The 15,517-nt window shown below is 62.7% G+C and overlaps 1 protein-coding gene across 11 annotated transcripts; it reads right to left on the bottom strand.

The window, feature by feature from the left end:
- Nucleotides 1–1,713: 1,713 nt before the first annotated feature.
- Nucleotides 1,714–13,553, bottom strand: TCIRG1 (T cell immune regulator 1, ATPase H+ transporting V0 subunit a3). 11 transcript variants are annotated; one of them, XM_032640705.1, is made up of 21 exons: nucleotides 13,462–13,553; nucleotides 12,389–12,452; nucleotides 11,045–11,165; nucleotides 10,580–10,658; nucleotides 9,510–9,730; nucleotides 9,335–9,420; nucleotides 8,961–9,087; nucleotides 8,797–8,879; nucleotides 8,527–8,620; nucleotides 8,193–8,405; nucleotides 7,383–7,527; nucleotides 4,711–4,850; nucleotides 4,474–4,631; nucleotides 4,308–4,398; nucleotides 3,649–3,767; nucleotides 3,357–3,570; nucleotides 2,899–3,021; nucleotides 2,702–2,806; nucleotides 2,510–2,627; nucleotides 1,932–2,109; nucleotides 1,714–1,851 (listed from the first exon to the last, which is right to left on the bottom strand). In XM_032640705.1, exons 3-21 carry the CDS (start codon nucleotides 11,159–11,161, stop codon nucleotides 1,773–1,775), a joined length of 2,490 nt encoding a protein of 829 aa, XP_032496596.1. In that variant the 5' UTR covers nucleotides 11,162–11,165; nucleotides 12,389–12,452; nucleotides 13,462–13,553; the 3' UTR covers nucleotides 1,714–1,772. The 11 variants fall into 11 exon arrangements, with proteins under 11 accessions (XP_032496596.1, XP_032496599.1, XP_032496590.1 ...); XM_032640708.1 differs by having other exon boundaries at nucleotides 12,348–12,452; nucleotides 13,462–13,511; XM_032640699.1 differs by having other exon boundaries at nucleotides 1,932–2,627.
- Between the last annotated feature and the right edge of the window lie 1,964 nt (nucleotides 13,554–15,517).

Raw genomic sequence — 15,517 nt, 5'->3', positions numbered from 1 at the left:
CACAGCTCCCAGCTCCTGCCTGTGCCCACAGGGTCCGACCGGCCTTGCCCGCCCCCTGCCCCCAGCCTCTCTCGTCCCTAAGACACCAGGCCCTCTCGCGCTTTCCTCTGCCAGGTGGCTTTGGGGTCAGTCTCCCTCACATCCACTCGCTGGCTATCACTTGCATTCTCTGTATGTGGAATTCCTGGGATGCCCATCTGTTCGCTCAGTTATCCTCCTGGATTAGACCGTACACTTGCCCGAGCAGGCCTGTCCCCAGTGCAGGCGACCCCCACGCCCCAGGGGTGCCCCCTCCAGTGCCCTTGCACATGCTGGTTCCCCAGCAGCCAGCCCTCTCCAGCCAGGCTGTCCACGCATCAAAGCCAGGGCAGGGCCAGCTAGCGTCTCCCTGGGGTCACACCTGCCACCCACCCCCGAAACATGCCACATTCTCGGTGCTGAGCCCCTGCTTAGGGTTCCCCTCACCTGCCCCACCCTGTGAGTCTCTGCATAGCTCTGCTCCCCAGGAAGGTAGAGCTTGGAGTCCTGGGCTTGGGCCAGATCCTGAGACGCACACCACTCTCTCTGTTCCTAACCAGACACAGCTCTCAACGTTTCTTGGAGCCAAGTCTCTGCCAGGCGTGTCATACTGCAGCCAGACAGCCCCTCATACCCCAGCCCAGCATCTGGGGGCCCTGAGCGGGGCAGCCCTGGGCTCTGGAGGGACAGGCTCCTCCCGGCAACTGGCCAGACTGAGAGCCACGGTGACGGGGCCAGGTTATGGGGCCAGGCCTCCCGGCTTGCCGCGCCCAGGACGTCTCTGCCTTCAAGGCAGCCTTTGTTCCCAGGGCCTCCAGCCGGAAGAACCACTTGGCAGCTCCTCAGCAGGAGAAAACGAGGCCTGTGGGAAGCACTGGCTCTGCCACCCAGCTGGGGGTGGGACCCAGACCAGAGAGGCCCGAGGATGCCACCTCCCTCCTCCCAGCGGAAGGATGGCCTGGCAGCAGGACTGCCCACCAGGGAGGCAGGGGGGAAGACTATGGCCTCTGGGGAGGCAGGGCCTGGAGTCCGGCTCTGCCCTTTTCTGACCTTCGGAGCCCTGGGCAATTCTCAGGGTGCCCTGGACGAGCCTCTGCCCTTGTCTGCGGGAAGGTGGCCTTGGGTGTTACACCACTGTCCCATGTGGAGTGCCGGGTCCAGCTCAGGTGTCCCAGGCTGCTCTCTACTGCAGAGCATCTTGAGTGCCGGGGGCCAGCGCCAGCACAGGCACGTGAGAATATTGGCCGATTGGTGCCAGGCACCACCCTCCATACCCAGGGTAGCCCAGACATCATCGTACAGCCAGTTTGCATATCCCCAAGGATGGGGAGCTCACTCCCCCTGGCCCAGCCTGGGAGGACAATCTTTCTGAGCTAGAATGTACTGGAAACAGCCCTCCCTGGGCCTAGTTCTGCCCCCCTTCACCCCAAGAGTCTGGGATCGTTGCAGATGTGCTCACGGGTCCTATCCTGACATCCTGAGGCCCCAGATCGTAGACCAGTGGCTCCCACCTCCCCCCACCCCACACCAACTTCAGCTGCAGAGACAGATATAAGGGAGACGGGCACAGAGGCTGGCGTGGTGTCCATCCAACCAAAAGGCTCCCAGGGGCAGGGCCAGCCCATGCCAGAGCCCAGGCTCCTCCACACCCAGCAGCCCCAGCCCCTGCCTCCCAGACAAGACCAAGACACGGGCCCTGGGCCTTCCCCTTTATTTCTTCCCTGCTCAGCAAGGCAAGGGCAGGGCTGTGGGCACTATTCACCCTCCACGGCGAAGGTGAAGGGGCTCAGCTTGTAGCCAGTACCCGAGTAGAACTTGTTCTGGAACTCCACCCTGGGGTGAGAAGGGAGAGCGGGTGAGGGGACGCCCCCCCCCCCCACCGTGCTGCCCACACCAGCCAGGCGGCCACTCACCAGTGCAGCCGCAGCGCGTGCAGGAAGGCCGAGAGCCCCTCCATCACCAGCAGGATGGCCACGGTCATCACGGCGAAGGCGGCGAAGACGGGGACCAGGACCACAGCCGCCACACCCATCTCGCCGCCCAGGCTCAGGCCGGCTCGCATCACCATGGCCCACAGGACCTGTGACAGCTCTGCAGGTGGAGGAGGGAACCGTGGGGACCACCAAGCCACCTCGGCGTCCCGAAGCCCGCCCTCCCCGTGGGCCAGCGGGGGACCTCCTCCGACGTCCCCCCTTTACAGACAGGGATACTAAGAAGCGACCAGGGCTTCCCTGGTTGCGCAGTGGTTGAGGGTCCGCCTGCCGATGCAGGGGACACGGGTTCGTGCCCCGGTCTGAGAAGATCCCACATGCCGCGGAGCGGCTGGGCCCGTGAGCCATGGCCGCTGGGCCTGCACGTCCAGAGCCTGCGCTCCGTGACGGGAGAGGCCACAACCGTGGGAGGCCCGCATACTGCAAAAAAAAAAAAAGAAGAAGCGACCAGAGGGGGCCACGCATCCAGCAGCTGGGTGTGGGAAGGAGCCGGGACTCACGGGCGTGGGCCAGGCTCAGGGCCCAAAGGCGCAGGTAGGAGGCCGTGTTGGAGATGCAGCCCAGGCAGAACTCGATGGTGTGGATGGCTTGGTGCATGAACACCTCGGACACGACAAACTGGGGGGACAGGTGGCAGTGAGAGGCAAGTGGGGCCAGAAGCCATCCCCTACTCAGGAAGGCACCATACCCACCTCGGCCTCCGCCTGGTCCCCTGGGCATCCTGCCTTCTCCTCATCAGAGCCCTGGCTGGCCAGGGACGTGTCAGGCAGGTCCAGAAGCCCGGCTGTGTCCTTATCCTAGAGGTGGTGCAGCGGCATCACAGACCCCCAGCCCCAGATGGGGCTCACGTCCCAGACAGGACCCCACCCCCAGGCTCCCCTGCCTCTACCGGCTGTTGCCTCCTCCGAGAGTGGCAGCGGCGGTGCTCCCGATGCAGGAACAAGGGCGTGCCAAGCAGCAGGACGGGCACCATGGCCAGGGCCAGGACCACCAGCGTGGGCTGCACCACTTCCTGCAGGGGAGGAGGGGGCGATGGTCAAGGCGCCCCTGCGAGCCACCGGCCAGCGTGGGCCACGCGATTCCCCAGGGGCCCGGGGAGCCCGCAGCCCACTCCAGCCCAGGGCCCCTCACCAGGCAGAGACTTTGCCCCGTGTGGAATTCCTCTGGGCATAGAAGCCACCACCCCTGCTGGGAGCTCCCAGGGAGGCCCCTCGACCTCCCTGTCTCACGGCCTCAGGCCTGCATCCCACTTCTCGGACGAGGATCCTGCAGCTGAGAGGCCCAGCCACCAGGGGGCCCCAGGGCGGGGTGTGAGCCGCCGCACCCCCCACCCCCGCCCCAGCCTACCTGCCCGGAGAAAAGCGGCCGGTTTGTGGGGCTGCTGGAGAAGAGGAACATGTTGATGAAGTGGATGAGGATGCTGGGGGCCGAGGCAGCGCTGGCGGCCGTGACTCGCAGCCACTTGTAGGCGACCAGGAAGACGAGGTAGCCGAACAGCCCCAGCAGGAAGACCAGCTCGGGGAGGGTCTCCAGCAGCAGCCGGTGCCACTGGCCGAAGTGCCTGGGGCAGGAGGGGAGCCGGGTCACCAGGTCGCCCTGGCCCTGCCTGGCCCCCCACCCCAAGGCCCCCGGTCCTCACATGTGGTTGAAGACTCCCAGGACCACCCCGAAGGTCATGTGGGTGACCCCCAGGATGACGGACATCTTCATCTTGAAGGAGTTGAGGAAGCTCAGGTGGTTGACAGCCAGGCTCCAGACCTGTGGTGGCAGGAGGGATGGGTGTTGTGAAGGGGCCTCTCCACCCGAGTCACTCCCATCGGCCTGTCTGCCCCTCCAGGGCCTCTGTACAACCCGTCACCTGCCCGACGAGGGACAGCAGAGGGGAACAGTTAAGAGCACAGACTGGGCCGGGCAGCCTGGGCCCCAACCCCAGTTCTTCCTAGCTGGGTGACCTTGGGCGTGTAACCTCAGCTTCCTCACCCGTAAAATGGGGACGGTACTGACGTGCTCCCATGGAGCTGTCATGAGCACTAGACATCAAGTCAATTCAACAAGGGCTCAGAACGGTGCCTGCCTGGCACAGAGGGGACTACAGAACGCTGCCCTCATTGGGACTCGCTTCTCTGCTTTTCAAGTGGCTGCAGTGCAGGCCCCCCTGCCACGCAGGCCCTGGTCTAGGGGGGCTCCTGCCTCCTGTACCCGGAACTGGGCCTGGTGCTTGGGAGGGGCTGGGCGAGCGGGGAGCCCCGGACTCGCCCTCCTGCCCACCACCGCCTCCGACAGGCGGCCGGGACTCACCGGGTCGATGCCGAAGGGGTATGGTCCCAGGAAGACGCCGGTGACATTGGGGTCCAGGGAGAGCAGCGGCTGCTGGGCCAGGAAGGCGTCACTGTGACAAGAGCAGGCGGGCTGGTCAGGGGCCCGGGGGCCTGAGGGCTGCGGGGTGGGAACGGTCGGGCCTCACCTCCAGCCCGACTGGTTAGCCATGGCCGCCACGCTCCAGCCTGAGGGGAAGACAGCCGTGGCGCAGCTGAAGCACTCGTTGTAGATGAAGCCGGTGTAGACGGAGAACAGGCCCATGAGCAGGAGCAGGTAGCGGCCCTCAAAGAAGGTCCTCCAGATCTGGGGGTGCAGAGAGGCGTGGCGAGAGCCGGCCTGGGCCCCCTGCTGTGCCCGGACCACCCACCCCATCGCCCCTTACCTCGTTCCGCGCCGTCTTCACGGCTGGCCGGTTCTCGGCCAGCACCATGGCCAGGGCGAAGAGAAACATGAGCAGCCCGTGGCCCACGTCACCGAACATGACGGCGAAGAGAAAGGGGAAGGTGATGATGGTGTAGGGTGCTGCGGGCAGAGGGGCCACGCGGTCAGCCAGGACACCCATCCCTGTACAGGATGCCGCACAGGCTCCCCAAGCCAGGCTCCGGGGCCCCAGGAGACATGAAGGTGGTGTAGCCAGGCAGGGATGCCACACCGCCTGCCTGCACTCAAGATCCAGGCACTTACTAGCTGTGCAACTTTGGGCTAGTATCTTAACCTCTCTGAACCTCCATTCCCCATCTACAAAATGGAGATAAAAATACCACCACTTTATAGGGCTGTTATAAATGACTTTATCCATGGACAGTACCTGGGAGACCATAAATGCTCAATATAACGTTAGCAGTTCTAGCTATTATTATTTATGAGAAGAGCTTAAAGCAGAAGCACAGAGAGCCCAGTGGTAGTCCTGGCTGGCACATGGCAAGTTCCAGAAGGCCGAGTTGGTCACTTAACCTCTGGGGCCTCAGCTTCCCTTTAGGGGAAATTTTCTCATAGGTGTTAGGATTCTAACGCACATCCCACTTATGGGTTGAATTGTGTCCCCCACCCCAACAAAAGATATGTTAGAGTCCTAACCCCCAGTACCTTAGACAGTGACCTTATTTGGAAATACAACCTTTACAGTTGTAACCCAGTGAAAATGAGGTCATTAGGGTGGGTCCTAATCAAATATAACTGGTGTCCCTATAAAAAGGGGGAAATTTAGACCTTAGACACATACACTGGGAGAATGCCATACGAACATGAAGACAGCTGTCTGCAAGCCAAGGAGAGAGGCCTGAACACATTCTCCCTCACAGCTCTCAGAAGGAACCAGCCCTGCCGACACCTTGATCTCAGACTTCCAGCCTCCAGAACTGAGTGACAATAAATACCTATCATTTCAGCCGCCCCATCTGTGAGGCTTTGTTACAGCAGCCCTAGGAAACGAATACCTCCGCAAAGCGACTGCTTTGTGAGCTGGTGGCATATTACCAACCGTGGATATCTGGTGATCAGGCCTGCTCTGACCAGACTGGCATCCGCTAACGCAGAGGGACTACGGGCAGGTGAAATGGGCTGGGGGCCCCACGCCAAGCTCCCAGATGCTGGTCCTTCAGGGTCAGCAGGCCCCAGAGGACCACGTGACCCTGGTCTCAGTCCACACGGCCCTGGATTCCATCCTCATGTGCTGCCTGTACCGCCCCGGGGATCCCAAACCCTGCCTCTTGCCCACTGGATGAGGCAGGACCCCTCCCTGACCTCCCATAAGGGACCTCATCACGGTTCACCCTCACACCCATTCTTTGGGCTCACATAGAGATGCACTGCAGCCCCTACCCAGTGACACGGGGGATGCTGGGCCACTGGCCACACCGCAGCCAGCCTTCTGCAGGGAGGGTGGTGTCTGGAGGGAGAGGAACCTGGAGGATGACAGGCCAGGTCCCACAGGCCTCAGGAAGGAGGAGGGGGCCAGGAAGGGAGGAAAGCCAGTGCCTGCTGCCCTCGGGACGGGCACTGGCAAACGGGAGGGGGCTGCCACCACCCAGCTCCAGCCTGTTGGAGGTGGGCCATGTCGCCAAATCTCTCACTTTTCGCCAGTCTTGAGAAAATGCAGACTTTTGCGAAAACTCCCACTTTAAACCCTGGCACCTGCAGCAGACGCTGAGGCTCTGCCCAGGCGGCCGCAGCTCCCTTGGCAGCTCTGTGCAACCCTCTGCCCAGTGGGCCACCTAGAGAGCAGCAGCCTCGCCAGGCCAGTGAGCACCCAGGTGGACGTGCCTGGAGCTGACGGCCTCACTGCCCACCCGCGAGGGCTGGCAGACGACTGAGGGCGCTGGGTTTGAAAGCCCTGCTCATCAGCCTTGAGGTGGACACACCATAGTGTCCTTCATGCTCTAGAGCTCCCTGCAGGCTCAGGCTGAGGCTGGGCTTCACCTGAGACTGGCCCTACTCAGCTCTCCCCTTCCTGCCTGCTTCCCCGTCCCCTAAGGTCCCTTACTGGTTTCTCCCAGGAACACCTCTCTTAATAGGCCACTTGCATCAGAGACCCCATCTCAGGGTCTGCTTCTGGGAGAACCTGACCTGGGGCTGCACCCAATTCAAACCTTTCAACGTGGCCATACAACGTGGCCAAGGAAAACATGTCTGCAGACTGATGCTGGCCTCGTGGGCCACTGGTTTGCAACCTTTGGCGATCATTAATCTTCCCAACACCGCTCAGGTATGTACCATCATCCCCATTTTATAGATGAGGAAACAGGCTCAGAGAAGCTAAGAAACTCATCAAAGTAAGTGAGTAGGACCTCCAACCTGGTCCATTCCTACTGCAAAGCTGCTATCCTTTGCACAACTCTGCTGGTTCCCGTTAGCTTAACAGCAGGGCAGTGGGGGTGTTTGCGGGGGATAAACGTGAAGTGCCTCCACTAGACCCCCAAGCACATGACCGGGAGTGCGCCTCTCATCTCAGGAGGGCGGGACAGGCCCAGGTGGTGACGCAGCCCTCCCATGCTTCCACCCAGGGCAGCAGCTGAGCCTCCCGAAGGCCGGGGCTGGGGATGTGGTGGCTCTCACCGGGGTTGACCTCCTGGTAGCGGCCCACACCATAGGCGTCCACTATGCCCTGGAAGCTGGCTGTGAAGCGGTTGGTACGGATGAGTGTGGGGGGCATGTCCCGGCAGGGGATGCGGTGAACCACGGCGCTCACACCCGCCTCGCTCTGGGGCACCCGGCAGGCAGACAGACAGACAAGACTGATGGCAGGGGCCTTCAGGGACGCTCGGACCCTCCAGCCACGGCCAGCTAGAGATGGAGAGCACTGTGGGGACTCACTGGGTGGGAGCCAGGGGACCCAGGGCAGCCCTTCCTCTCCCTGTGAAACAGCATGACCAGCCCCACCTGCCCCAGTTCAGGGGGATTCAGGGAGGGCCAGAGATTGGCCCAAAAGTCACTCGGGAAACAGAAGTGTGCTTCTTCCCATCCAGGTGGCCCAGGAGAGGGAGCCCCATGGCCACAGGTGAGCACCTAGCACGGCGACCCCTGGAAGCAGGGTCAGCAACCCCATTTCACAGATGAGCCCAAGGCTCCCTCCAGTTGGCCCAAGGTCACAGGGCCAGTACCTGCAGAGCCTGGATTTGAACCCGGTTTCTAACTTAACACCCAGTGCAGCTTCCAGGGTGTGACGGCCCATCCCAGGGCCTCTGGGAAGTCGGGGCAGGGAGAGGGCTTGCTGGGCCAGGGCCATCACGGTGGACTCCCTGGAGGAGGATGAGCCCCGGCAAAGGCACGGCGCTGATGGCACCGGGAATGGGAGATGTGTTGTGTGGAGGAAACCAGCCCCTGCCCGGCAGTAGGGGAGGGCGGGAGACCACCCCCCATGCTCACCGAGCTGCCCTGAAGCGCCTGCTGCAGGGTGGGCAGGTCGCGCGTGGCACACCAGGCCTCGGCGATGAGGCACTTGTGCGTGGTGCTCACGCTGCACTGGTTGAGGGCCAGGTACACGGCCTTCATCTTGCGGATCTGCACCTGCCAGGGCGGCAACAGTCTCTGCACCCGGCCCAGCACCTGGCTCAGGAAGTGCTCCGTCTCACCCAGGACCTGCGACCAGAGCAGGGGGTCAGGAGGAGTGGCAGGGGGAGGAGGGGCGGGGCGGGGGCGGGGTGTCAGGAGGGGAGGGGCGGGGGGAAGGCAGGGCTACAGCCCGGCCGCGGGCGCCCACCTCCCGCAGCTCTTGGCTCTGCTGCTGCAGCTGCTGCAGGGCTGCGCGGCGGGCCTCCTCCTGCTCCACAAATGGGAAGACGTGGCAGTGGAAGCTGGCAGGGAGGAGGGGGGAGGTGAGGTGGGCACAGGGTCCAGGGCTTGCAGAGGCTGAGTCTAAAGGGAGCCCACAGGGCAGTGTGGCAGACAGAGCGGGCTCAGTGGAGGTGACACGCAGGGGCCCGGGCACGAGGGCAGCGGGGGGCCAGCCCCCCACCCGACGGGGGCTCACCAGTCAGTGATCTTGCGGATCTTCTGCCCGATCTGCTCGCCCCAGTAGGAGATGAGGAAGGTCACCCACGTTGCAGGCTCACCCTGCCGGAGCGGGGCGCACATCACCCTGCAGTCCCGGCTCCACCCAGCACGCACCCCGGCCTGCGCGCCCGGCCCGCTCACCGTCACGGGCCCCTCCAGCTGCTGCTCCGCGTCCCTGAAGCTGGCGATGAGGAAGCCATGGCAGGCCCTCCAGAGCAGGCGCTCCAGGGCGGCGGCCTTGTGGGGCTCCACGGCACCTGCTACGAAGCTGCAGGGACGGGCGGGGCTGGGCAGGGGCTGCTCCGGCCTCCCCCCGCCTCACCTGGGCCAGGCACACTGCCCCCGTCCGCACAGAGGAGGCAGGAGCCCGCCAGGCAGGGCCAGAAGAGACCCCCAGGGGCAAAGGGAAGTCCAGGCCTGAGGGCGGCTGCACGAGGGCCCTGGACAAGAAGTCTGAGCTGGCCTGCCTCACCCCTGCACCAACCGGAAAGAGAGCGAAGCTGCCCCTCACTTACTTGACCCTCAGGTCCTGGTGCGGCCCCCCGGAGGACTGGAGCAGGGGTGTTCTTTCCAGGGGCCCATCTGTGTGGCTGGCTGCCAACTAGGAGCCGAGAGGCGCCATGAGTCCCGGCCCAGGTGGGGCCTGGGGCCCCCGCCCCTCCCCACGCCCTGCCCGGGGCCGGAGCTGACCGAGGGGCCATGGCCCTGGCCCAGTACAGCCGAGTGGAGCTGCAGCTGGTGGAGCTGGGCCCGCAGAGCCTGCCGGTTGCCCCGCACGTCCCGGAGCTCCTGTGCTAGGCGATCCGTCTCCTCCTGGATGCGCAGAAGGTCGCGGGGCAAGGGTGCCGGCAGCGCCCCCTCAGGCAGAGGCAGCGTCAGCCCAGCCTGCCGTACCTCCTCCTGCAGGAAGGCTGGGTGCAGAGGGACGGGCATCAGGGAGCCGGCTCAGGAGCTACCACCAGCCAATGGCCACTATTAGCCAAGGGATGGCTAACATCTAGGGAATTCCAACTGCCACCCCAAACTCTGCTGGCCACCAGCTAACTGATTCACTGAGTCTGAGACCCCGGAAAAACCTCAGGCTAAACCTCCATCCCTGCAGGTCGTCTCCGCCTCCCCCCGCCCTGGGGCTCTTCTGGGCTGCTCTCCGTCCCCAGCCCCTGGCCTGGGTCCCATAGCGGTCTTCCGGCAGGTGGCCCTAGCACTGCAGGGGATGAGAGCTTGCATGGAGGCCCACAGGGTAGCTGCCTGATGACTTAAAACCTATCAGTCAATCTAACCATTAAACAGACGTGCTCTATCCTCCCACCTTGCAGGACCCTCCTAAGAGGCGTTTCCAGAATAGAACCCAGGGCAGGGGTCCCTCTTGCCCAGGGCCAAGCAGCTGCTCCTTGGGGGCACCTGACCCAGGATCCTGGCCTCTGCCCATCCCAGTCCATCTGCAGCAGAAAAAGTTCTGTCCATGCTTCTCTCCCGCTTAGGAACCTATGGGTGGCTCCTGGCGCCCAGAGGGTGAAGTCCCGAGCCCTCATTCGGTATTCAAGGCCTCTTCCAAGCCGGGCCTGGCCTGGACCCTCTGCTCAGCTCACCCAAGAACACCCCAAAGATCCCAGCTGCCCCGTCCTGGCTCTGCAGGGCCTGGCCCGGACCTCCCTTCTCTGCCGTCCGCCTGGGCAACTCGGACTCTTCCTTTCAGACCAAGCTTGACTGGCGCCTCCTCCAGGAAGTGTGCCTGGGGTGTGGGCCCAGGGCCAACTCACTGAAGGTCTTCTCCAGCTCTTCACAGCGACGAACATCTACCACGAAACGTCTCTGGAAGGCACTCACCGAGGCATTGAGCTGTGGTTGCCAAACGGAGGGACCAGTTTTCCAGGCAGAGGGCCAAGGAGGTCCCCCCACCAGGGCCCAGGCCCGGCTCTCCTCAGGCCATAGCTGCCTCCCCCAGAAAGGTGCTGAGTACACTGTGACCCTCCAGATGCCCAGCTGAAGACACACCAGACCCCATGTGGCCTGGGAAGGGTGAGGCAGGGCCCAGGAGGCCTGGCTGAACCCAGGCTGGCACAGGGTGGTCTCAGCCACGAGTAAAGCCAGCCTGAGAGCAAAGTATATATGGCAGAGGTTGCCGGGATTCAAGCAGGGCCGGGGGTCAGTCTGGGGGAGATGGTCCACCGTATGGGACACCCAAGAACGAGGCCTCCCCTCACGCCCACCCCGGCCCCACTCACGTCTCTGAACTCCACAAGGCCCAGCTCCCCAAGCTGGCTCACGCAGGCGTAGGCAGCAGCTGTGGGCAGGAAGAGCTGGACGAGCGCCACCTCCTCACTCCGGAACATGGAGCCCATGGTCCTGCGGGGCCGACAGGGGTGGGAGAGCTCAGGCGGGTGGGGTCCCAGGCAGTTCCCCACCAGGTGTGAATTCTGGGTTCACATGATCCTGCAAGGTCCCGCTACCACCCCTATCTGACAGATGGGGAGACTGAGGCCCAGGATGGCTTAGTGGGGTGCTGAGGTCACACAGGAAGTAAGCGGCGAGCTGACCTTACAGCCGGACCCACAGTCCAATGTCAAGTTCCTTCCCAGCTGGCTCTGCCCCGTCTGAGACCCCTACCCCCCACCCCTAGTGGCTCCTGGGGACACTGGCTCTTCTCACACCTGGCCCTTGCTCCTGCTGTCCCCTCTCTGTGACCCGCCCTCACCCGAGATCCTACACATCCTCGGGGCCCCAGGCCAAGGGCCACCTCCAGCGCCGGCCACCTGACTGCCCTGGCCTTTCCACCCTGGGGAGCAACCTTGACAGGAACAGCAGGGCTGAGGTCCGCCCCATCCCCACAGGCAGCCAGGGCCCTCTTCCCTCCCTGCGGGTCTGTGGGCGCTGAGGGGTGGGGGCCTCCTCTGGGACTCAGGAAGGGTAGAGAGGACAGGCAGAGGGAGCTGAGGAAGCAGGACCTTCCCCTGAGGCCCGGGCTGCCCGGCAGCAGCCGAGCTGGTAGGGGCAGAGGGAGGAGCCCTCCAGGTGTCGAAACCAACAAAAGTGAAACTGTGGAAACTGAAAAGGGCAGGAAGGGCCTGGCTGGGCCTTTGCTTAAACGCCGCCCGCAGGGCAGGGGGAGCGCCAGGGTGGCCTCCCTGGGCCCTGTAGACGCCCAGCCCACAAGCCAGGGCTCCGTGGCCACTGCCCTTGGGGCTCAGGGCCGGCCCCTGCCCCTCTGTGGGACTCAGTTTCCTTAGCTCGCAAATTGAGCGGGGGAGGGGAGGGGACAGGAACAGGCCAGAGCCCCGCTGAGAGGGTGAACATCTGACACCCTGCCTGCTGTCTGGGCTGGGCTGGGGCCGGCCTAGTTGGTCACTTCCTCTCCTGGGTCTGGTTTACTTAAATGTAAAAGAAAAAAAAAAGGAAAAGCAGCCCCTTCCCCAGCCCCGGGAGAATACAAGAGAGAATGGGGAGAGACAGGTGCGGGCTGTGGAAGCACCAGGCCCTGAACAGGGAAGGGTGGGCAAGAGGGCCAGGGACCAAGGCTCTGAGCCCTACCAAGCTGTGATTAGCTGTGTGTCCTTTGGGGAGTCTCTCACCCTCTCTGGGCCTCCACTTCCTCTTTGGGTGAATGGGACTTGGCCACCCCGCCAGAGACAGGACCTAGGTGGGGAGATAAAAATAACAAGGGCCCCCATGTAACTCCCTCGCCCACAATACCTCATTTAAATCTAACAGCAATCCTTGGGGGAGGGGGCACTGTAGCCCTGTTTTATAGACGGGTCAGCAGGTGATGGAGCCAGGCAGGAGCCAGGCCCTGGGGCTGCAGGTTTGGAAGTCCCAGCCCACAGTATGGGCTCAGGGGAGGGCTGTTCTCTGCCCCAGGTACCCCAAAAGGCTGGGCTGGCCAAACAGGGGTTGTAGGGAGCTAGGTCTGGGGATCCAGGCAGGGCAGCAGCCCTGCGGGCTGGGCACGTCCCTTGGATGGGACAAGCCATGGTGAGCACAGGGGTGCAGAGACCTGGGCAGATCCCTCCCCTGGCATTTCAGGCCTCCACTGTCTCATCCCCTCCCCGTCATCCTCCCTGACCCCTTCCTGAGCCAGGGGCCACCCCAGAGACATTTAAAGAACAAATGAAGGTGCCTCCATCCTTCAGGGTCCAGACTCTAGTCACTCTGTGCCCCTCTCCTCCTGCTCCCTTGGGAGGCTGGAGGCTTAAGGCCAACTCCTCCAGAAAACCACCAGATGTCTCCTCTGAGCCCCTGGCCCGCCACGACAAGCTGGGCTGGAGACGAGGGTCTGCGTGCGCTCTCTTCTAGCTCCGCCTCTTCCTAGTTGGGTGGGCCTCAGTTTCCTCATCTGTAGAATGGGTCCCTCCCTGCCAGGAAGATGCAGCAGAGAAAGCTCTGAGCACCACCTGGCCCGGCACAGCTGAGCTCAATACTACTTGTTTGTTATAGGCTGTTAACACCCCCATTCACCTCTTCTTTCTCCTCTTAGTCGCCTCTGTGGCCCCCACCAACGGCTGACACCCGCGGGCCGGACGATTGAGCTGCCTCTACTGACCCAGCTGGGTTGGGGCACCACGACACCCCCCGCTTCCCGGGGCAGTGGGAAGCGAGGGTGGTAGGCAGAACTGGGGGCTCTGCAGCCCCCGGCTGGGGCACTTACCCCCGGGTCGGCTGCACGCGGCGCTGCTCCGCGCAGCTCTGCACTCCCAGCTCTGAGATCCCAGCCGCGGCGCCCACGCAACTCACTTTCCGCGGCGGGCGGGGCCGGGAGGGGCGGAGCCAGGGAAGCTCCGCCCCTGGCCCGCCCCGAACCCCCACCCGGAGTCCTGGGAGCTGGAGCGCGGGTCGGAGGCAGGCCCTGGGCTGGGATTGTCTGGCGGCCTCGCTTCCTCGCTCCAGGCTGGGAGACCATTCGGAGCTGTGGGCCGCCTAATACGGGCGAGGAGGCCCGGAGGCTGGAGCAGACACTGACCAGCACCAACCGCGCACATCTACGTGGCCGGGATGTGGGGAGATGCCCAGCCTAGGCCCAGCTCCGGGGCTACAGGGTGGGATCTCCACCATCTAGAGGGCTCACTGGGCAGATTAGACCCCAATATGCTCAGGCCTGGGGCCCAACACCTACGTGTCCCCACCTCTAGGACCCCCTACCCCTTGCGTGAGGCCGCACGCAATTACACAGGTCCTTACAGCTTCCTACTTCTGACCACCACCTTGGACTCCAGGTCCAGTGGTCTGGGCCTTTGGGCGGGTGGCTGCCCTTCTCTGGGCCTCTTTCCTCAATGGCAGCAGGACACCAAGGGCCAGGGCCTGGGACCCGCACCCAGCAGGCACTGGGCAATGCTCTGCCCTGGCTGTCACTCCTCCTGTGGCTGGATGTGTCCCCATGACCTTGCTGCTACTGAGCTCCGTGCAGTTTGTCCTATCGCAGCACCCACAACCTGGGGCTCACGACTGTCCAGCTGCCTGCACTTTGGACAGGCCAAGCCTGCACCCGCTGGGGCCCCTCAGCTCTGGTGATTCTTGAACCCCGACAGGGCAAGGGCCTGTGAGAGGTGGGGGGAGAGTGGGCAAACGGAGCCCCAGAGCTGGGCGCTGGCAACTGAGTCACAGCCAAGGCTAGTGTCTTCAGCAAAGTGGGAGACACTTTCTGGGGCACGGAGGGGCTACTTTCAAGGAGTAACCTCGACACAACCAAACTGAGTACCAGTGGGGGCCTCGGGTCAATACTTCCTGTTCAGGGCAAACTGGAACTCTATCATGTTACAAAATGGCGTTAGAGCTGCACTCTGACCCAGCAGTAAGGGAGAGAATCAAGTCAGGAGCTGGATACACTCATCCATTTTATTTTTTATTTTTTTGGCTGTGCTGCATGGCATGGGCAATCTTAGTTCCCCAACCAGGGATCGAACCCACAGCCCCTGCACTGGAAGTGTGGAGTCTTAACCACTGGACTGCCAGGGAAGTCCCTAGACTCATCCACTTTAAATGAAAGTATTCTATTTACCTGCGTACAGATAGAGGCTCCATGTCAAGCATCTAGTGCTGGTTATGTGTGGGAAAAGCAAAATTAGAGGCGATTTAGGATTTTCAAGCCTGCCTCTTACAACTGGCCTTGTTTTTGGAGAGCTCCTGCCCCCAGCAGCCAGCAGGACTAGCGGTGCTGGACTCGTGGACACTCCCCGGGCTCAAGTCTTCCTTCCTGGTCCTGCACTTCTCACCTCTGTGCCATTTTGTGGGTTCAAAGGACCCCAAAACCTTGGCCAGTGGTGGGGCCCACACAAGTCCTGGGCCACTTCTGCATCAGGAGATGGCCCATCCTGGCCTGGTAAGTAGGTCCAGGTGTCAGCAGGGGATCTGAGAAAAGGGGCTTCCTGGAAATGAGCTGGGTAATCTGGGTTTCTTTGCTGTAGGCCTTCTCAGAGCCTTGAATGTGCTATCATGCAATGCCTGTCCCAGAGGGGAGAGGCACTTGGGGCGTTTCCCACACTTACTGGTCCCTAGAACACGCTTCCAAGAAGCATCTTGGGAATTCAGTGTTTTGTAAAAAGCACTTTTGGAAATAATGGAGAAAGGGAACTCCGAGATCTCTCAGGCCCGAATTAGTTTTTTCATCAGATGTGTGCTGTGTGATCCTGAGCAAGACACTTCGCCCCTCTGAGCCAGTTTCCTCACTGCTGAGAATGAATTGAAATCCTCTCACACCTCTTAGCACC

Source organism: Phocoena sinus, chromosome 8 (genome assembly GCF_008692025.1).
Source record: "Phocoena sinus isolate mPhoSin1 chromosome 8, mPhoSin1.pri, whole genome shotgun sequence".
NCBI classification, from domain to species: domain Eukaryota; kingdom Metazoa; phylum Chordata; class Mammalia; order Artiodactyla; family Phocoenidae; genus Phocoena; species Phocoena sinus.
The sequence above is the reverse complement of the archived record's forward strand: the minus strand, read 5'-3'. Positions and strand labels throughout refer to the sequence as shown.

What these genes read in the sequence shown, in the direction of transcription:
- TCIRG1 (XM_032640697.1), bottom strand. Translation starts at nt 11,642, where the DNA reads ATGGGGCGGACCTCAGCCCTGCTGTTCCTGTCAAG. An exon ending in GCCTTGTGGAGTTCAGAGAC is followed by an intron (nt 10,659 to 11,044) that starts GTGAGTGGGGCC and finishes TGGCAACCACAG; the next exon opens with CTCAATGCCTCGGTGAGTGC. An exon ending in AGAGCTGGAGAAGACCTTCA is followed by an intron (nt 9,731 to 10,579) that starts GTGAGTTGGCCC and finishes CTCTGCACCCAG; the next exon opens with CCTTCCTGCAGGAGGAGGTA.